Source organism: Capricornis sumatraensis, chromosome 1 (genome assembly GCF_032405125.1).
Source record: "Capricornis sumatraensis isolate serow.1 chromosome 1, serow.2, whole genome shotgun sequence".
NCBI lineage: Eukaryota > Metazoa > Chordata > Mammalia > Artiodactyla > Bovidae > Capricornis > Capricornis sumatraensis.
Window position 1 is genome coordinate 256542240 of NC_091069.1, and position 20695 is coordinate 256562934.

General features: G+C 44.6%; 1 protein-coding gene across 2 annotated transcripts in view; it reads right to left on the reverse strand.

Annotated features, from left to right (window-relative positions):
- Positions 1 to 17261: 17261 nt before the first annotated feature.
- Positions 17262 to 20695, reverse strand: part of ERG (ETS transcription factor ERG) — a 132257-nt gene continuing 128823 nt past the window's right edge. For both annotated transcript variants that reach the window (XM_068974195.1, XM_068974113.1), the window contains one exon: positions 17262 to 19105. In XM_068974195.1, coding sequence (XP_068830296.1) covers positions 18585 to 19105 — 521 coding nt within the window. In that variant the 3' untranslated portion in view covers positions 17262 to 18584. The remainder of the gene's footprint in view (positions 19106 to 20695) is intronic.

Here is a 20695-nt window from a genome sequence, read left to right on the forward strand (position 1 = left end):
TGCTGCACTCAATATGCCAGCAAATTTGGAAAACTCAGCAGTGGCCACAGGACTGGAAAAGGCCAGTTTTCATTCCAATCCCAAAGAAAGGCAATGCCAAAGAATGGTCAAACTACTGCACAATTGCACTCATGTCACATGCTAGTAAAGTAATGCTCAAAATTCTCCAAGCCAGGCTTCAGCAATACATGAACCATGAACTCCCTGATGTTCAAGCTGGTTTTAGAAAAGGCAGAGGAACCGGAGATCAAATTGCCAACATCCGCTGGATCATGGAAAAAGCAAGAGAATTCCAGAAAAACATCTATTTCTGCTTTATTGACTATGCCAAAGCCTTTGACTGTGTGGAACACAATAAACTGTGGAAAATTCTGAAAGAGATGGGAATACCAGACCACCTGACCTGCCTCTTGAGAAATCTGTATGCAGGTCAGGAAACAACAGTTAGAACTGGACATGGAACAAAAGACTGGTTCCAAATAGGAAAAGGCGTACGTCAAGGCTGGATATTGTCACCCTGCTTATTTAGCTTCTATGCAGAGTACATCATGAGAAACGCTGAACTGGAAGAAACACAAGATGGAATCAAGATTGCCAGGAGAAATATCAATAACCAAAGAGGAGAGCGAAAAAGTTGGCTTAAAGCTCAAAATTCAGAAAATGAAGATCATGGCATCTGGTCCCATCACTTCATGGCAAATAGATGGGGAAACAGTGGAAACAGTGTCAGACTTTATTTTGGGGGGCTCCAAAATCACTGCAGATGGTGACTGCAGCCATGAAATTAAAAGACGCTTACTCCTTGGAAGAAAAGTTATGACCAACCTAGATAGTATATTCAAAAGCAGAGACATTGCTTTGCCGACTAAGGTCCGTCTAGTCAAGGCTATGGTTTTTCCTGTGGTCATGTATGGATGTGAGAGTTGGACTGTGAAGAAGGCTGAGCACTGAAGAATTGATGCTTTTGAACTGTGGTGCTGGAGAAGACTCTTGAGGGTCCCTTGGACTGCAAGGAGATCCAGCCAGTCCATTCTGAAGATCAGCCCTGGGATTTCTTTGGAAGGAATGATGCTAAAGCTGAAGCTCCAGTACTTTGCCTACCTCATGCAAAGAGCTGACTCATTGGAAAAGACTCTGATGCTGGGAGGGATTGGGAGCAAGAGGAGAAGAGGACGACCAAGGATGAGATGGCTGGATGGCATCACGGACTCGATGGACGTGAGTCTGAGCGAACTCTGGGAGATGGTGATGCACAGGGAGGTCTGGCATGCCGCAATTCATGGGGTCGCAAAGAGTCAGACACAACTGAGTGACTGAACTGAACTGATATTCCAACATATGTGTTTATAACTGCGTCCTTTTGCTATACATCAGAAATTAACACAACATTGTAAAGTAACCATACTTCAATAAAATTACAAAGGAAAAACCTTTTTAAAGGACCAATCCCTGATCCCCACATCAGATCAGTGAAATCTGAATTTCCGGAAGTTGGGTCTCGCGATAACTCATTTTTAGATGCTCTGAGTTGATTTCATTTGCATCGAGGGTAGAACTTGCTCTTCTAGGTATTTTTAAAGCTATTCCTTTTAAATGAGTCCATTGACCACCTCTGGCTTCTGCCAATTCTCTTCTATGTGTCTGATTGCTCACTCACTGTTTATTTGCATGAAAACAGCCATAATTCCTTCAACAGAGAACAAGTCAAATATAAATGGCACATCCAAACAACAGAAACTACCACGCAGCTATGAGAAATGAACCAGGAAGTTTTCTCTGAAAGGATGTGGAAAGTCTCCAGGGTGCATTTTCAAGTGGAGAAAAAGCAAGGTACAAAGCAGTGCACAGGGAACATACCTGCCGTCATTCCCATCGAAAGGGAAGAAGGTAGGTGTTTCTATTCATGTTGTCTTATATATGAATTTTTAAAACTGTAGAACGATACACAATTGAACAATAGTCATTGTATGTTGAGGGGAGGCTGGGAAGGAGAAGACCAGAGTGAGAAATATTATGTGCGATTTGGTATTTTCAAATGCCAAACATGAGATCGTGTTACTTATGCAAAAGTTGAGATAAAATGAATTAAACAAGAGAAGAAATCAAGGGAGGGGGGGAATGCCTAAAACTTGCTCTGGGCCTCCCATCAGATGGGAATTGCAAGCAGGAGGGTCTCTTCCCTGGATGCGCTTCCCTTGGGGCTAAGGAGGCACGGTGAACATGCAAACAAGCAAACGCAGTGAAGGTGACATGTGCGATGGACGGAGCAATGAAGCAGGTTGTGGGGTCAGGGGTCATGGGTGGGGGGGCAGGTGCAGGTTTTAGCAAGATGCACCTGAAGGGGTTGGTAGTGGCTCAGACGGTAAAGCATCTGTCTACAATGCAGGAGACCCAGGTTCGATCCCTGGGTTGGGAAGATCCCCTGGAGAAGGAAATGGCAGCCCACTCCAGTTTTCTTGCCTGGAAAATCCCATGGACCGCGGAGCGTGGTAGTTTACCGTCCATGGGGTTGCAAAGTGTCGGACACGACTGAGCGACTTCACAGTCTGAGGAAGCGAGGGACTGGAGCTTTGAAGATACTCAGGCAGAGAGAACAGCATGTTCAAAGGCCCTGAGGCGAGGGTGGGTTCTGAGGATCAGCAGGGTGGTCAGTTTCCCTGGAGTGGCGTGAATGAGGGGGTGGTGGCTGAGGAAGTCTCGGAAGCAATCAGAGGCTGGTGGTCAGGTTCTCTAGGGCCTTGCTGGTCACTATGAGGAGGCTGGTTTTCACTCTTACTCCAAGAGGACCAGGCAGCATTGGAAGATTTGAACAGAAGAGTGACGTGACTGGATGAAGGTTTTAAAAGGACTTTTTTAGCCACTGAAATAAGAATGGAATTGCGGAGAGGCTGGAAGAAGCACAAGATGGAATCAAGATTGCCGGGAGAAATATCAATAACCTCAGATATGCAGATGACATCACCCTTATGGCAGAAAGTGAAGAGGAGCTAAAAAGCCTTTTGATGAAAGTGAAAGAGGAGAGCGAAAAAGTTGGCTTAAAGCTCAACATTTAGAAAATGAAGATCATGGCATCCGGTCCCATCACTTCATGGGAAATAGATGGGGAAACAGTAGAAACAGTGTCAGACTTTATTTTTTTGAGCTCCAAAATCACTGCAGATGGTGACTGCAGCCATGAAATGAAAAGACACTTACTCCTTGGAAGAAAAGTTATGACCAACCTAGATAGCATATTCAAAAGCAGAAACATTACTTTGCCAACAAAGGTCCATCTAGTCAAGGCTATGGTTTTTCCAGTAGTCATGTATGGATGTGAGAGTTGGACTGTGAAGAAGGCTGAGCGCCGAAGAATTGATGCTTTTGAACTGTGGTGTTGGAGAAGACTTTTGAGAGTCCCTTGGACTGCAAGGAGATCCAACCAGTCCATCCTAAAGGAGGTCAGTCCTGGATGTTCTTTGTTTCGAAGGAATGATGCTAAAGCTGAAGCTCCAGTACTTTGGCCACCTCATGAGAAGAGTTGACTTGTTGGAAAAGACTCTGATGCTGGGAGGGATTGGGGGCAGGAGGAGAAGGGAACGACAGAGGATGAGATGGCTGGATGGCATCACCAACTCGATGGACATGAGTTTGGGTGGACTCTGGGAGCTGGTGATGGACAGGGAGGCCTGGTGTGCTGCATTTCATAGGGTCGCAAAGAGTCGGACAAGACTGAGTGTCTGAACTGAACTGAACTGGGGAGACTAGAAATAGGGAGATGGGTTTGGAGAGATGGTAGATTGTGTTACTGTCCCTTTACTGTCCTGGGAGTTTCCTTTCTGGCCTTACCTGCTTCCCCCTTGCAGAGTAAACTCCCGCACCCTGTTGACATTGCACTTGATCGTGTGACTTGCTTTGGCTCAAGGGCCATTAGTACATTCTAATTCTGTTTTCTGGCAGAATCCTGACTAATTCATAGCCCAAATCCAATGGTGCTTTTCAGTGAACATTCTGGAGTTAGAGCATCTCCCTTGGCCCAGAATAAACACACGCAATGGAACAACATGAGACAAGGATGCTGAATTTCCTGATACCATGGGTGCCGCACCAGCCCCAGACTATCTTCCCACCTTTGGAGTTTGACATGGAAGAGACACAAACTTCTCCTTTGGTTAAAACATTGTTTTTCTTCTCCTATAGTCAAACTTAATTATACGTGACTTTTGTTTAACCAACAGAGAAGGAAAGACAACTTCCGAGACACTAAATTCTATAACCAAGTTCAAACAGCCAGAAAACGGTAGGACTCATTGTATGCCCAGGGAGCTGGAAACCCACACTATTTCAACTACAACCTGCAAAACTCAGACTTTTAAGTTTCTAGGTGCTAAGCTATGGTTTTTCCAGTAGTAATGCATGGATGGGAGAGTTGGGCCATACAAAAGAAGGATAAAGAGAAAGGGGCGACAAAGGGTGAGATGGTTGGATGGCATCACCAACTCAATGGACAGAAGTTTGAGCAAACTCAGGGAGATAGTGAAGGACAGGGGAGCCTGGCGTGCTGCCATCCATGGGGTCACAAAGAGTCTGACATGACTGAGCGACTGAACAACAATAAATATCCCTTTTATATCTGTGGGGAAAGTATTCCTTTAAGTGACATTATTTAATCCAGGAAGCCTATGAGGGGACCCATAATTTGTCAACATAATGACAGAAGAATCAGTCAAAGATATTTCAGAAGCAGAGGGGTCACTAGATCTGAGGTCAGCTTGGACTAAATCAGCTTAGCCATTCTCACAGTCTAAGGTGATACGGTAGGTCAGACAGAATCCATAGGCAGCAATGCTGAGAAAGTCAAAGTGTTAGTCGCTCAGTCGTGTCTGACTCTTTGTGACCCCATGGACTGTAGCCCACCAGGATCCTCTGTCCATGGGATTCTCCAAGCAAGAATACTGGAGTGGGTTGCCATGCCTTCTCCAGGGGGATCTTCCTGACACAGAGATTGAATCCAGGTCTCCTGCATTGCAGGCAGGCTCTTTACCATCTGAGCCACAAGTTGTATTCATTATCCATTGCAGTATAATCAGTTTCCCTGAAACACAGTGGCTTAGAACAACACACATTTTTTACTGCACAGTTTCTGGGGGTCAGAAATTCAGAAGGGGCTTAGCTGGGTGGTTCTGAGACAGGGTCTCTAGTGAGATTTGAGGCAAAATGTTGACCGGGAATGAGCTCATCCGATGGCTTGATTGAGGCTGGAGGATTGGCTATGGGTGGGAATTCTCAGTTCCTCACCCCACGGCCCTACCATTGGGTCATCTGAGTGTCTTCCTGGCACACAGTTGGCCTTCCCTGGATTGAGTTATTCCAGGGAGAAGACAAGGAGAAGGTCACCAGGCCTTTTACCACCTAATCTCAGAGATCACACACTGTCACCTCTACAACTTTCTATTGATTCCCTGAGTTCAGCCTACACTCAGAGGGTGGGGAATTAAATGCTATTTCTTGAAAGGAGAGGGCCCACAGGAGGCTCGTGTGAGTGGCAGGCAGAAGGATGCAGAGACGTTCAACAATAACTAACCAACAGAGAGCCTTTGGCAGAGGAAGTCAAACCTGGGAATACCGAAGCCCGCTGTACCGAAAGTGAACCTTCAGCCCCCCCCCCCCCCCCTGCAAGAGGAAACAGGGCATCCTCTACAGGGAGCAGTCAGAGGGCAGCGCGTTTTGCAGTGCTGCTGGCGGGCGGCAGCCGTGGCTTCCTATGTGTTTATCCGTAGCCCTTAAAAGACATTTGCATTGGAAGGTACACCATAGTACAGAAGAGTGTGTGACATGAACACACAGAGCAGGAAAAGACAGAGCTCCCATGATGGGAAAAAAGAGCATGTCCTTAAAACACCTGAGCATCCCTCCTTGGCCCCATCGCTCTTCTCCCCATGGAGAGGTAATCACTCTCTTGGCTCTGAAATAATCAGCCCCTTGCTTTTGTTCCTACTTTGGGAGACTTTTGCATGACCTCTGAACAATATATTGTTTGTCCTTGCCTGCTTTTGAAATCTAAATAAATCAAACCACATTGTATATGTTTCCCTGATATTTATTTCTTTGGCTCAATATTAAATTTATGAGTTTCATTCATGGTTGCCTGTATTTCCATGATGCGGATGTACTAAAATTGGCTTATCTGCTCTAACGTGGATGGATTCCTGGGTTGTTTCCAGTGGTTATTATTACAAGCATATTTGTAGGGACACTGTGGTTCATGTATTCCAGGGGACTTGTGGAGGGCTCCCGGTTTCCTTTGGAATTTCCCTAGCAGGGTTTTGGGTATACACTTTATCTGTTCTACCGTGAATGCCAAAGAATGCCAAACTGTTTTCCAATGAAATTGTACCAATCTCTGCTCCTACCAATAGTGCATGAGAGCTCCCTTTGTTTTATGTCATAACCATCATGTTCTTGATTGGACTTTTTAACGTTGGCCAATATGGTGGGTATAAGGTGGGTATCATTTTGGTTTTAATTTGCAGGTCCTTGATTACCATGCGCTTGATCACTGGCCATACATTTATTGTTCATCAAATTTCCACTCTTAAGAAGTGAGCTCTTCAATCTTTTTACATATTCTTCTATTGCTTTTATAGTCTGAGCCACCAGGGAAGCCTATTCTATAGCTTTTTTCTTATTGATTTACAATTGTTATACAATCTAGATACTAATAATTTGCAGGTGATGTGGCTTACAGATGTCTTCTTCCAGAGTGTAGTTTGTCTTTTCACTTTCTTTAATGATGTCTATTATGAAAAGTTCTTAATACAACAAACTTCATCAATATTTCTTTAGCTCTTGTAGTTTTTGTTGTTGTTGTTGCATTTAAAAATTGTTTTGTACCTCAAGATCATGAAGATATTTTTCTGGAGGATCTCTGAAAATCTTTATACTTTTGGATTTTAAATCTTAGTCCTTAACCATATTTCACTGATTTTTGTGTGATATTATATAACACTGTATCATATTTTTCCAAATATAGATTTCTAATTGTTTTAGCTTCATTTATTAAAAAGTCTATTCTTTCTGCACTGATCTTCAGTATCATTTATGATTATATCAGATATATGTTGAATTTGTTCATGGACTTCTATTGAGCCATCTCACACCGTGGTTTTTAATTACTATACTTCATAAGATTTAGTATTTGGAAGGATGAAAACCACAAAACTGGACTGTTTTTCTAAGAGTATCTTGGTTAATCGGGCCTTCTACATAAATTCTAAAATCAGCTTGTACAATTAAAAGGAAAAAAGCTTGGGAGTTTTTGATAGGGAGTGCAGTGAATTTCCAGATTTTGCAAATTAACAGTCATCTTTATAATACTGAATCAACTCCATGAATATGATTCATCTTTTTATTTATTTAGATCTTTGATATCTCTCAATGAAGCATTGGTCGCAAAGAGTTGGACATGACTGAGTGACTGAACTGAACTGAATGAAGCATTATTACTTTCCTATAGAGATTTTGCATGTCTTTAGTAGATTTATTCTTAAGATACTACATATTTCATGTTATTGTAAATAATATTTTAAGGTTTATTTTTCTAAGTGTAATTGTGAGTACGTAGAATGCCATGGACTTTTATTTCAACACTTTTGCTAAGACTTTCATAAAGTCAAACAATTAACCTTTAGAATTAATTTGGATTTTCTACATAAACAGCCATATTTTTTGTGATGAATGAAATACTTGTGTTTTTTTTTCTTTCCAATATTATAACTTTTATTTTTTTTCCTTGCCTTAGTGTTCTGGTGAGAACCCAAAATTATGTTGAATACAAATGGTAATTGTAGGCATCTTTATCTTATTTTTGACATCAAGAAAAGGCTTTCAACTTTAAACCTTTCAGTCTGACATTTGCTGTATGTTTTTACAGATAGACTTTAATAGATATGCTTTCTATTCTTAATTTGCTAATACTTAATAATCTATACCTATTTTATATTAAATGAATTTTGTGTCTATCAGATGATCATGTTTTGCTTCTATGGTATTATCATGTGGGAGTTACACTCATTGACTTTCTAATATTAATCCAACTTTGCATTATTTTGATAAGTCCAACCGGGTTATAACATAAGTGCTTTCTTGTACATGGCTAAATTCTGTTAGCTAATATCTTGTTTAATACATTTGCATCTCACATTCATAAGTGTAATTGTCCTTTTGGCACTACCTTTGCTAGCTTCTGCTATTTTGTGCAACTTGTTATGCTACCATTACAGATTGTACTGGGGACCGTTTCTTCTTTTCATATTCTCCACAGTGCTTGTGTGAGTGCTAAGTTGCCTCAGTTGTGTCCAGCTCTTTGCGAACCCATGGACTGTAGTCTGCCAGGCTCTTCTGACCGTGGGATTCCCCAGGCAAGAATACTGAAGTGGGTTGTCACTCCCTCCTCCGGGGTATCTTCCTGACCTAGCAATCCAGCCCACATCTCTATGTCTCCTGTGTTGGCAGGTGCGTTCTTTACCACTTGCGCCACCTGGGAAGCCTGTTCTCCACAGTACTTTGGGTAACTGTGGGACTGTTCGTATCTTGAATATCTGGTTGACCTCACCGATGAAGTTGGTGGGGCTTCCCTTGTGGCTCACCTGGTAAAGGATCTGCCTGCAATGCGAGAGACCTGGGTTCGATCCCTGGGTTGGGAAGAGCCCCTGGAGAAGGGAAAGGCTACCCGCTCCAGGATTTTGGTCTGGAGAATTCCACGGACTGTATAGCCCCTGGGGTCACAAAGAGTCAGACAGCACTGAGTGACTCTCACTTTCACTAACGAAGCCTTCTGACTTGTAGAGGAAGCCATCTGACTTTGTGGGAAGGTTTTTTTTTTACTACTTATTCAATTTCTTTAATGACTGTAGACTATTTGAGCTTTCTATTTCTTCTTGAGTCATATGTGATCAGTTTTATATTGCACAAGTATTTGTCAACTTAATCTAATTTTCAAATGAATCAGCATAAATTGATTTGCAATGACTTCTAATTAAAAAAAAATTCTCTACAACCATATTTATCCCTGTTTTCATTCCTAATATTATTTTTGTGGCTCCTCTCTCCTTATTACCAATTTTACTAGAGATTTGTCAATCTTATTAATCTTTTCAAAGAACCAACTTCTATTGTTAATTCTTTATATTTTAAATCTACTTTTCAACTCACTAATTTCTGCTTTCATGTTTATAATGTCTCACTTTCACCTTTGCATCTTTGTTTTGCTGTTCTTGTACAATTTTTTAAAAATAACACTTGCTTCACTAACTTCTATTCATTTTTCTATTTCAATATAAACATTTAAGACGATAAACTTTGCTCTCTCTTCTAACTACATGTCACAAATATTGGTATGTATTATTATTTCCTGTGTGTGTGTGATCAGTCGCTCAGTCTTGTCTGACTCTTTGCAACCCTTTGGACTGTAGTTTGCCAGGCTCCTTATTTTGCTAAGTCGTAAATATGTTGTCAGTCAGTTCATTCAGTCACTCAATTGTGTCCAACTTTTTGCAAGCGCATGGACTGCAGCATGCCAGGCTTCCCTGTCCATCACCAACTCCTGGAGCTTGTTCAAACTCACGTCCATCAAGTTGGTGATACCATCCAACCATCTCACCCTCTGTCATCCCCTTCTCCTCCTGCCTTTAATCTTTCCCAGCATCAGGGTCTTTTCCAATGAGTCAGTTCTTCCCATCAGGTGGCCAAAGGATTGGAATTTCAGCTTCAGCATCAGTCCTTCCAATGAATATTCAGGACTGACTGATTTCCTTTAGGATTGACTGGTTTGATCTCCTTGCAGACATGTTGTAGCTTCAATCATAATTTCTTTATTTGAAAATGCTAGTATGTTTCTTAAATACAATTTTTTTTGCTTTGCTTTTGAGTTCTAGCATTGCATTGGGTCAGAGAACGGACTGTGTCACTATAATCCTTTAAATGTGCTGAGATTTGCCTAACTGGCCTATAAATGAAGATTTTTAAACAAATGACTCATACGTCTTTGCCTCCAGTAATCACTGTAGTCCAGTCTCTTGCTGACCACCCCTCTATACACAGAACTGGGTGTCGCATGCTAACATACAGGTCAGCGTTTTTCCAACTATCTTCCCCTCCTACTAGTTTCTTCCTGCCTCACCCGTATTCCTGCCATCATATGAGTAATAATTTACTTACCCATCCTATGGTCTTACTCTTAATTCAGCTTTCTCCAAGAGGTAGAACAGCATAGTGGCTAGACATAGAAACTTTGGAATTCGACTCTGATTCAAATCCTGTCCCTGCCACTTAAACAGCAATGTGAACTTGGATGAAATGACCTTAACAAGTGTCCAGTCTTCCTTGAGTGAATGATACAGAACGTCTGTTAGTGTTTCCTTCTTAATTGGAATAAGGCTGCTATACTGAGTATGGACCAGACAGTGTGGGTTTGAAACCCAATGACCTTTGCATAATCCCACTCCAAAATATGCTATAAAATTGTGAATAGAAGGAACATAGTTGGATGCAAAATTCAGGTTAAGAAATATGATGAGAACAAGGATTTCTTGTAAGGAGAATTATCATATTGACCAATTTGAGACAAGTCCCATTGTTAGGGAGGAACCATTATTCCCCACTACATGTTTCCATGTGAGGGCCTTCCCAAAAGTTAGTCTTTCTCTCTCCCCACCCCTTCCAGTCTCTCCCACAAGAAGAGGTGGGGCTTACCCTGCTGGAAAATGATTCAGATGGTTCTTTCCCTGAGTATCACTTTTTGTGAAGAGGGCAGGTTGCTTTGTTCTCTGCTCACTTTCTGCCAACTTGTTGGAATATCCTGGCCTTCTAACCAAAAGACCTTACCAAATGGCTTCATAACTTCCAGCCCAAACTCTTTCTTACATTGTGGTTGTTGTTCAGTTGAGTCTGATTCTGCGACCCCATGGGCTGCAGCACGCCAGGCTTCTGTCCTTCACCATCTCCCGGAGCTTGCTCAAACTCACATCCATTGAGTCAATGATGCCATCCAACCATCTCATCCTCTGCTGCCCCCTTTTCCTCATGCCCTCAATCTCCTCGTACCTTTCTTTCATGTTTAACCTCTGCTCCCATCCCTCCTTAGCATCTGAAGTGGAAAGCCAGCCTTCTCCCAGCCTCTGATGCCTGCTGGGAGGTGGAAATGGTTTTTGTCTGGAGCTGGGTAGGGGTGAGGCTCACTGAGGCTTCCCTATACTCTTTCAGCTGAGCCATGACTAATGTTGAGCAGGCTGTGACCAACAACCTCCACGATGCATGCCTTTATGGAAGAGTGTTGCAGTGGGGTGGTCTTCCTCTTAAGTGAGAAAATGTGGAGGGACCTTCAGTGGTCCCCCCAAGCCAGCTGCCTCTTCCCAGTCCCCAGAACCCAGCAGTGTGGAACAGACATGATGCATTTTAACCTCCAAGCAAAGTGGGCTCAAGTCAATCTGGATATCAAAGACACAGGACAAGCCAATTTGGGGGGATTCTAGCATCTACATATTTAACCCCAAAATGAGCTCCTACCCTTGAGACTGAGTGATACTGATCAAAAGTGAAGCTTTCAAGCCATCTGTGCATTTCAGATCCTTTTGCCTGATCTTCTAGGTACATCTGTATGACATTTCATCATTTTGCAAAACCTAGATTGCAAAGAACTGGAAAAAGACCTACATAGCTAAGTAGTCCACCTACTGACTGCTGCTAAATATCTGGTGAATAATCACGTGGTCTATACCTGAGTACCCAACATCCAGCAACTGCTCAGCAAAGGACTGGCCATTCCGTACAGAGTGCCTCTGCTGAAGAGTTCTTCACTGAGTCTGGCCAATGGGCATCCATACTGAGTCCACCTGTAGTCCAAACAGTTGTCTTTTTGAATGTTCTTTCATACTCACAGGTTTCCTCGGTGGCTCAGGGGTAAGGAATCTGCTTGCCAATTCAGGAGCCCCAGGGAACATGGGTTCGATTCCAGGTTGGGAAGATCGTGTGAAGGAAATGGCAGCCCACTGCAGTATTCTTGATGAGAGAATTCCATGGACAGAGGAGCCTGGCGGGCTACAGTCCATGGGGTCCGAAAGAGTCGGACAGGACAGAAGCGACTTAACGTGCAGGCACACATTCATACTCACAGCTGAGGACACTTCCTGAGGGCTGAGTGCTGCATTCACCATGCTGGATTGTGGGTTGACAGTGAATGAGATCCTACTTCCAGCAGAAACACTAGGCAATAGCCCTTCAGCTATTCTTCCATGCCATAATCTTGGGTTCCCTCATTCCCCTCACCTCCATTAGGCTAGCTCTAGCTGGCCTATGTACCTCTGCAAGATTATATCCAGAATTGATGTTGAAATCAGTTCAGAACAGTATAAATAAGTTACCTGTCACAATCTTTCTGAAAAAAGCAACTTACATTTGGATAGTCAAGTGTCTTTCCCATGTCCCATCAATATGGACAACATATCTTATCATTAATAGAGGTTTTTGGAGTCAGTGCTGGGACAAGCATCAGCTCAAGCTCTTACCTTGGGTAAGCTGGATAAATTGCTTCATCTAAGTGTCAGGATTTTTTATTTTTAATTGTTATCATGAGGACAACTGGAAGGGGTAATGAGATAATGATTTTAAAGTGCTCAGTGCAGTGTTTGCCCCTGCCGCTTAACTCATTAAATATTGTATATTCCACACATCATTGTCATCATCTTCAAAACCCGAATGTTTTTCACATGCGCTTTTGTTCAGTCCAACTCTCAGGTGTTTTGAATGATGCAGCTCCTGATATCATTAGGTAAGGTAAGTTGCTCAGTCGTGTCCAACTCTTTGCGACCCCATGGACTGTAGCCTACCAGGTTCCTCCGTCAGTGGGATTTTCCAGGCAAGAATACTGGAGTGGGTTGCCATTTCCTTCTCCACCTAATATCATTAAGCTCCAGTAAGTCTATTAAGGGCTTCCCTGGTGGCCCAATGGTAAAGAATCTGCCTGCCAATGCAGGAGGTGTGGGCTTAATCCCTGGGTCAGGAAGATCCCCTGGAGGAGGAAATGGCAAACTACTCCAGTATTCTTGCCTGGAAAATCCCATGGACAGAGGAGCCTGGTGGGCCACAGTTCATGGGGTCACTAAGAGTTGGACATGACTGAGCATACACGCACATGAAATCTGTTAAATTTGGCCGATCCCTGCAGTCAGCTCTTTGGATCCTGAAATTGTCATGCGACCTATTTTCCTTTGGGCCCATGGCATTCGGAGTTGCCCTTGGTGTATCTCCACCTTAGTAAGGTATGAATAAGGTCAAGGGCAGAGGCCTGGAGCCTGTCCCCATGACCTATCCTCCAGATGGGTATTGATCTTTTAATCAGTACTCTTTGAATGTGCTCAACCAGTCATGACCTTGTATAAACCTCAAAGCCGTTTTATGAAGTTCTCTCCTAATGAAATCCTAGCTACCATTTTTGTAGTATTTTCTTCAGGCAACATGCTATGTGTATTATCCATGAGTCATGAAAAACTCCTTTTTTTTCCATAAAGTTCTTACATTTAACATGGTTCCTGCAGGTAAGTCTTTTAATTCAACAAGATCTGACACAAATGATCATCAATTAATATTAGGACCTGCTTTAAAAAACATAATATTTGTTAAAATCTTTTATAAGAAAACAGATGAAGCCATTTCACTTTACAAAATTGAGATAAAAATTATAAGTTAGGAGAGTTTCCACAGTGATTTCCATACAGGATGGTATTGGGCCGCTTTTTCAATAGAATCAAAAGAATATGTAAATACTGTGAAAAAGTGAGCATATGCCCCTACATTTGCAACATAAGTGTTTTCAGACTGGCCAGATTAAGATCTACAGACTTATTCCAAGAAGTCTGTATTGCCAGTGGGAGAAGCTGCCACAGTGCCTGTGGCTTCAGGCACATAGTGCTGCTGAGAGAGGGCTGGCCTTTTGAGCAATGTGTGTTTTTGAGAGGTGTGATTGGCCAAAGAATTTTAGAAAATGCTAGAAGATAGGCAGAATATCTATGGTTTTAAGCAGAATTCTAAGACAGCTCCTAAGATTCCCAACTCCTGGTATACATGCCTTGTAGAATCCACTCTACTGTGAACAGGACCTGTGAACATGATCAGTTATCACTCCCTTGATTAGGTTACATCTGTGGCAAAAGGAGTCTTGCACATATAACTAAGACCCCCTAATCAGTAGACTTCAAGTTAATGAAAAAGGAGATTCTCTTGGGTGGGCCTGATCTAGTCAAGATGAGCACTTAAAAGACAGAGAGCTTTGAAATGAGAGAGGTTCCCTGCTGGCCTTGAAGAAGCAAGTGCCTTGCAGAGAGGGCCATGTGGCAAGAACCTCAAGTGGTCTCTGAAACTTCAGTGTGGTCCCTGGTGATGGCCAGTAAGGAAACAGGACACAACCACAAGGAACCGAATTCTGCTAGCAATCAGTGAGCTTGGAAAAGGACCCCATCCCCAGAGAAGATCACAGTCCTGGCTGACTCCTTGATTTCAACCTGTTGAGACCCTGAGTGGAAGACCCAGCTAGGCTATGCATGCCTGACCCATAGAAACTGTGAAGAGTTTTGATGTGTATTCCAACTGCTGAGTTTGTGGTAATTTGTTACTCAGCAGGAGCTAACTAATACACATGGGCGAGTTAACAGTAGGGAGGAGAGTTGTTCAGAGGGAGCATAACTCTGGATAACACTTCCAGAGTAAACTGGTTTCCCCGATGGCTGCTTTTCATGTGGCCACAGGGGGGAGAAAAAACCAAAAAACCATTTATGGCATTGAGATTTCACACTGACCATCCCACACATAGACACAGATTATCTTTTTCTGTGACTCCCAAACTTCAACATGCTTCCAAATCACCTGTAAAGTGTGTTAGACCTGATGGCTGAGCCTCACCACCACAGTTTCCTATCCAGCTTGTCTGAAGTGGGACCTGAAAATTTGCTTTTTTTTTTAACAAGTTCCAGGTGAGGCTCCTGCAGCCCCCTGGGACCCCACTTAGAGTACCACTGCTCTATGCTAAGATGAAGACCTTCCAGTTATTTTTAATACTTGATTTCTATAGCTAACCATTTCCCCATTTGACATGAAAAGATTTCAGCAATATTTTCAAATCCAGGTTAAGATAAAAAGGAGGAATGGAAATATGATATACCTGTGAGTATTTCAAAGCCCTTTTCACTCTCCGAGTAGTCACCTCAGAACCTGTATTTGGGTGGCATGGTGGAAGGCAGGGAAAAATGACGCTGCTTCCTTTAAACACAGGTTAAAGGTCAATGCAGCGGCCTGGGGGACCTCCATGCTTTCCCTATCTGCAATCACCGCCCGCGTCCCAGGCGTTAGTCCCTGCAGCATCGTCCATCCTTGGGACACTGTTCCAGACCCTTGGACCCAGCTGGCAGAAGCTGCCGCAGTGCTGAGGAGCTCTGAAGGAGAGGAAAGTGCTCTACCTGTACCAGTCCCGACAAATCGCTTCATCATGAACCCTTCTGACACACAGCAAGGACATCCAACTGGTAGCAAAAATGAAGTCTTGACTGAGATTTAGGAATCTGCAGAGATTCCATCGTACACAAATCTCAAAAGCCTGACATTTAAAACAGGAAGCAAGGGTCCCATCTCTTGCCAACAGAAGGGAAATTCTGCAGGAATCGTGTGTGTACCTCAGAGCAAATTGAGAGATGGGGGCAGCACAGGGAAAATGCTCTTGATGTCATCGTGAATACCAACTGGAGACTGCTTTGGATTTCAGTTCAATAGGAGTAGAGAGTGAATGATATTTTAGGATATCATTGAGGAATTATTTGGGAGAACTCAGCATTATCATGTTATCTAAAATGATCCCAGTTGCTCATGCTGGTCATAAAGTTTGCTAATAATTTGGATGGGGGAGTGGGAGAGGGAGGTGGGGGAACCATAACTGAGAACATCTGTTAAAATTGAATATGAGAAGCCTGTCTTGTTTTTATTATTTTGCTCATGACACAATCCTGAAAGAGGGGCACTGAGTGACTATCGGAGTAAATGGCTATTTATATGCAGAACATAGGTGTGCTTCGACTTTGCATTCCAAAATAAAAATGAGTGATCTTTTCCATTAAAACAGTGTGGGTCACCCCCGGCTGTCAGCTTTTATGCTTTTACTTATTTATCTTCCCCAAGGAGATGCAGGCACTTTGCAGGCCTTTCCCAAGCTGCCGTAATTGATGGATAGTTGGATTTCTTTTAATTCAAGTAATGCCGAGTGTCTGCAGCTTTGGTAATCGGATCCCACCAGCTTTAGAGACCACTGCCAAAATATTCAGAGCACAGAGGTTTGGCAACGTCATTTAATCATCGCAAAAGGATTACAGAGTGCAAAATAAGCCCCCAGACAGCTCGGAGATGGGCCAATTCAGAAACCGACTTGGGATGGGGAGTTGCTGAGGCTTGCTCCCTCTCACATGGCCCTGCATCCCGGCTCTCTTTCACCTTGGCTAAGGCTTCACCTAACCACCTTCACCCTGGCTGAGGCTCCATCCTCAGAAGAGAAAAGACGTCAAGGGTGATGGACTTCAGATCAGAGACATAAACAGTATCTGATCACACGTCAGGCTCAGGACTGGTAAAAATCCCAGACAGGGTACCCAGATTATCCTGGTGTGGGAAGGTCAAGGCCACAGCCTACCTGATGAGAGCCTCTGACGGAGAAGCCACATGGTGAATTTAGAAGCCGTCCCTGGTCTCGTTCAAGGGAGAAACTGCCGCTGTCTGTGATGCTTTATTTACCAACAATAACACAGTTTGCACCGGGAACAAGTGTGTGTTCACCATGCAATAGACACTTTAATGCAGGAAAGAAGGGTGATTTGTGACTGAATGGGGATCTGGAATCTATCAATGACCACCCCAGCTTCAGAGGCCTCTTTCCACTCTGGGCCTGAGTTTGGAGACTCCCAGGCTAAACCTGAGGTCCTCCTGCCCTAGACGAGGTGAGCTGGCAAGAAGGCCCCAGAGAGGCCCACACTATTCTGGTGCCAAATGTGCTCAGTCCTTGGCACTCCCTCGCATGAGTTCCCGGACAAAGGAAACCTCTAACACCAAACCCACCTCCACGCAGCACAAGTTTCTATTAAACAATCTGAATCACTTTAAAATAAAAAAGTGCAAAGGCAGACTCCTGTGTAAATCTGATTTGCCATGCTAGGCCAAGCTTATTTTTTATTACATACATTCTGCATTCTAAGAACTAGTAACTTCATATTGTAAACATTAAGCATACAGAGTTAAAGTTCAAGGCCACATTAGATCATTGATTGTCTCTTGTGTCGTGAATCTTTGGCTGGCCGAGATCAACTCGTAGTGTATAAATGCATAAGTTATATAATTATTATATAAAAAGGAAAAAACAAAAAAACAAACCACTGACTTGCATACTTCATTCTGACAAACGCACAGCGTTCGCGACTCAAAAGGAAAACTGGAGGCTGCCTCGCCCCGACACCCAGGCGATCTCAGACTGGGGTAGCCAAGAAGGCTAGTGCTTACCTGACCCCGTGGAGAGCAGAGCCCCCCGCCTAGGGATGAGGTCCTGAATGTTTCTTTTTAAATATCAGACAATTCCAGTTACGGTTTTTCTTTTGATAAACAAACAAACAAAACAAGACAAAAAGAGATGCATGATTTTGTTTCTGCGTTCTCCAACTGCCCGTGCCCCACCCCCATCACGCTGCATCCGTCCTCCTAACACTGGATTTGGTACAACACTGACCGCACGAAGCCTGACATCCCCACGACTCAGCTCTCTGAAGAACTGACACCATCCCAAGTCCAGTCTTCACAGCTCGAGAAGCTCCCTTCCCAGTCCTTCCCTCCTCCTTCCCCTGTTTCTTCCTCTCCCGCCTCCTCCATCCACACCCACGTGCCTTCTCTGCACACACCTGCTCAGTCCCACCCTGTGACACAGAGTTCCCGTCTTAGCGTCAAGGAGTTGGAAGCCTCGGGTTGTTCTTCACATCCAATGGCAAGAATCTGGTTTCACCCAAGACATATGCCGATGAGTTCCGTTAACGGTGTCTATCGATGGGCCACCACAGTCTCCCTCTCCTCTCTTTTCTGCGTTTGATACGTTTCTCTTTTTAAATACAGGTAGTTTTCCTTCCAATGACGTTAGAAATGGCATGTTAGGTCCAGACTGTGTGGTATCTATTGCTTGAGTTTAATCCCCGCTTAATGCACTAGCAGGATTCCCAAAGACTACTCTAAAGGTTTATACACGTCTCCAGAACGTTTTCTTTGGCACTTTGTCCTTATGACGTCACGCTTCTACTTGCAACGTCTTTTACAAGGTCAGTCCACAGATTACCTGTCCAAGTACACCGGTAGCATCCTCTTTATCTCGGTAGTCATGGTTTAGTAAGTCCCTCCCACTCAGAGTCTCTGGATCTCTCCCCCTGCCCCAGTCGAGCTTTCGCATTTCCCTTGAGGCACTTCTGATTCGTGGTCTCGGATAAGAGTTTGTAGCAATGGATGGGTGTCTACACAGGTGCTGGGAAAGGCCTCTCCCAGGGGCTTTAGTAGTAAGTGCCCAGATGCGAAGGCATATGGCTGGCTGGGAGCCTAGCGCTGGGGTAGATCCCCCCTGTGGGTGAATTCCAGTATGGGTTCGGGGCAGCGAAAAAGCTGGATGACGTCACGGGGAGGGCCGGAGGGTGGGGGGCCACAAAGTTCATCTTCTGCGGGTGGGCGTGATAGGAGCCCATGTAGGGGAGGTCCGAGGGGTACTTGTACAGAGAGGACTCCGGGGGGTGGGGCTGCAGGGCCTGGGCGATCCCGTGGAAGTCGAACTTGTAGGCGTAGCGCTTCCCGTGGACTTTGGTCATGATGTTCTTGTCATAGTAGTAGCGGAGGGCCCGGCTGAGCTTGTCATAGTTCATGTTGGGCTTGCTCTTCCGCTCCCCCCAGCGCCGCGCCACCTCGTCCGGGTCGGTCATCTTGAACTCCCCGTTGGTGCCCTCCCAGGTGATGCAGTTGGAATTCGAGCTGTCAGACAGAAGCTCCAGCAGGAACTGCCAAAGCTGGATCTGCCCGCTCCCTGAGGAGGTGGGGAAAGGAAACAGAACATCTGTGAGAACACCGGTGTGCAACACCGTGCCCCGCTCTTTGCGGCCCCAGGGACTGCAGCCCCCCGGGGCCCCTCTGCCCATGGGATTCTCCAGGTAAGAATACTGGAGTGGGGTTGCCATGCCCTCCTCCTCCAGGGCATCTTCCCGACCCAGAGTTCTGAACCTAGGTCTCCCACATTGCAGGCAGATTCTTTAGACCGTCTGAGCCACCAGGAAAGCCCAAGAATACTGCAGTGGGTAGTCATTCCTTCTCCAGGGGATCCTCCCAACCCAGGGATCAAACCAGCATCCCTTGTGTCTCCTGCACTGGCAGGTGGATTCTTTACCACTAGCGCCACCTGGAAAACCCCACGCAGAGTTCCTTTAGCAGGCTGTGCGCCCATCCCTCTGGCCTGGGGGCTTTGGCTGCTCTGGTCCCCCAGCACCAGCCCCCTTTCTCCAGAGAACTGCCCTTGGCCAAACTGGAGCTGCCTCAAACCCCTCCCTCCACCACAGGTAGCCCACGACCTGATGGACTGACAAAGAAATCCAGAGGTAAGGCCCCTGGCCTCAAAGGGGGACCAATTCTGTGATGCTGGTCCTGCCGGGGACTTAGCATGGATGGGGTCAGACTGAAGTAAGCTTCCAGCTAAGGTCACATGCACGCACACTCAGTGGCTCAGTCGTGTCTGACTCTCTGCGACCCCATGGACTGTAGCCCGCCAGGCTCCTCTGTCCAGGGGATTCTCCAGGCAAGAATACTGGAGTGGGTTGCCATACTCTCCTCCAGGGGATCTTCCCGACCCAGGGATCAAACCCACGTCTCTTATGTCTCCTCCATTGGCAGGTGGGCTGTTTACCACTAGTGCCACCTGGGAAGCCCAGCTAAGGCCACAAGCTTCCTTAATCTCCCCCCTGCCGTCTCCGGCATCCTCTCACTTGAGAATGTACCCTTCGTGGATCGCTTGCCCAAGTATGCTCAGCCCAAGCTCTGCATCTAAGGAACCTGGCCTAAGATGATGATCCTTGGTGATGACCAGGCAGATCTAGAGGCTGATCCAAGTCCTTTCGGGAATGCAAAGAATTCCCAGGGGGCAGAGTTCAAGTCGGTTTCCTTCATTTCTGACTTCCTTAGAAGAGCAGCCAGGTCAACTTTGTGTTTTGGGGCTGAGAATACTTAATTTTCCTCTTTTGTTAGACAGAAAGCGCCATTATGTGGCTGGCAATAATGACTTAGTACCATTTATGTTGGCTAGGTCAAGTCGAATAATAAAAGTCAGATTTAGGAAATGAACATCAAAAAGTTTATGGAAAAAGTAGAGAATGGAAGTAAACACCGTTATTTCTAACATAACATGGGGCTGGCACGCAGAAAGCCATTCTGTCAAAACTTTTCCTAGAACAGAATTAACCCACTCAAAATGAGGAAGTTTAGAAAAAAAAGTTGGCTATGTCTCAAACCAGATCACCCATTTCCAGTATTTAGGCAAATGCATCATAACGGAAATCCATGTGTTGCCCCTGCGTTGCAACGCCAGTTGGGTTAAGCAGAGTTTTCAGATGAAAGCACTGCAACCGTG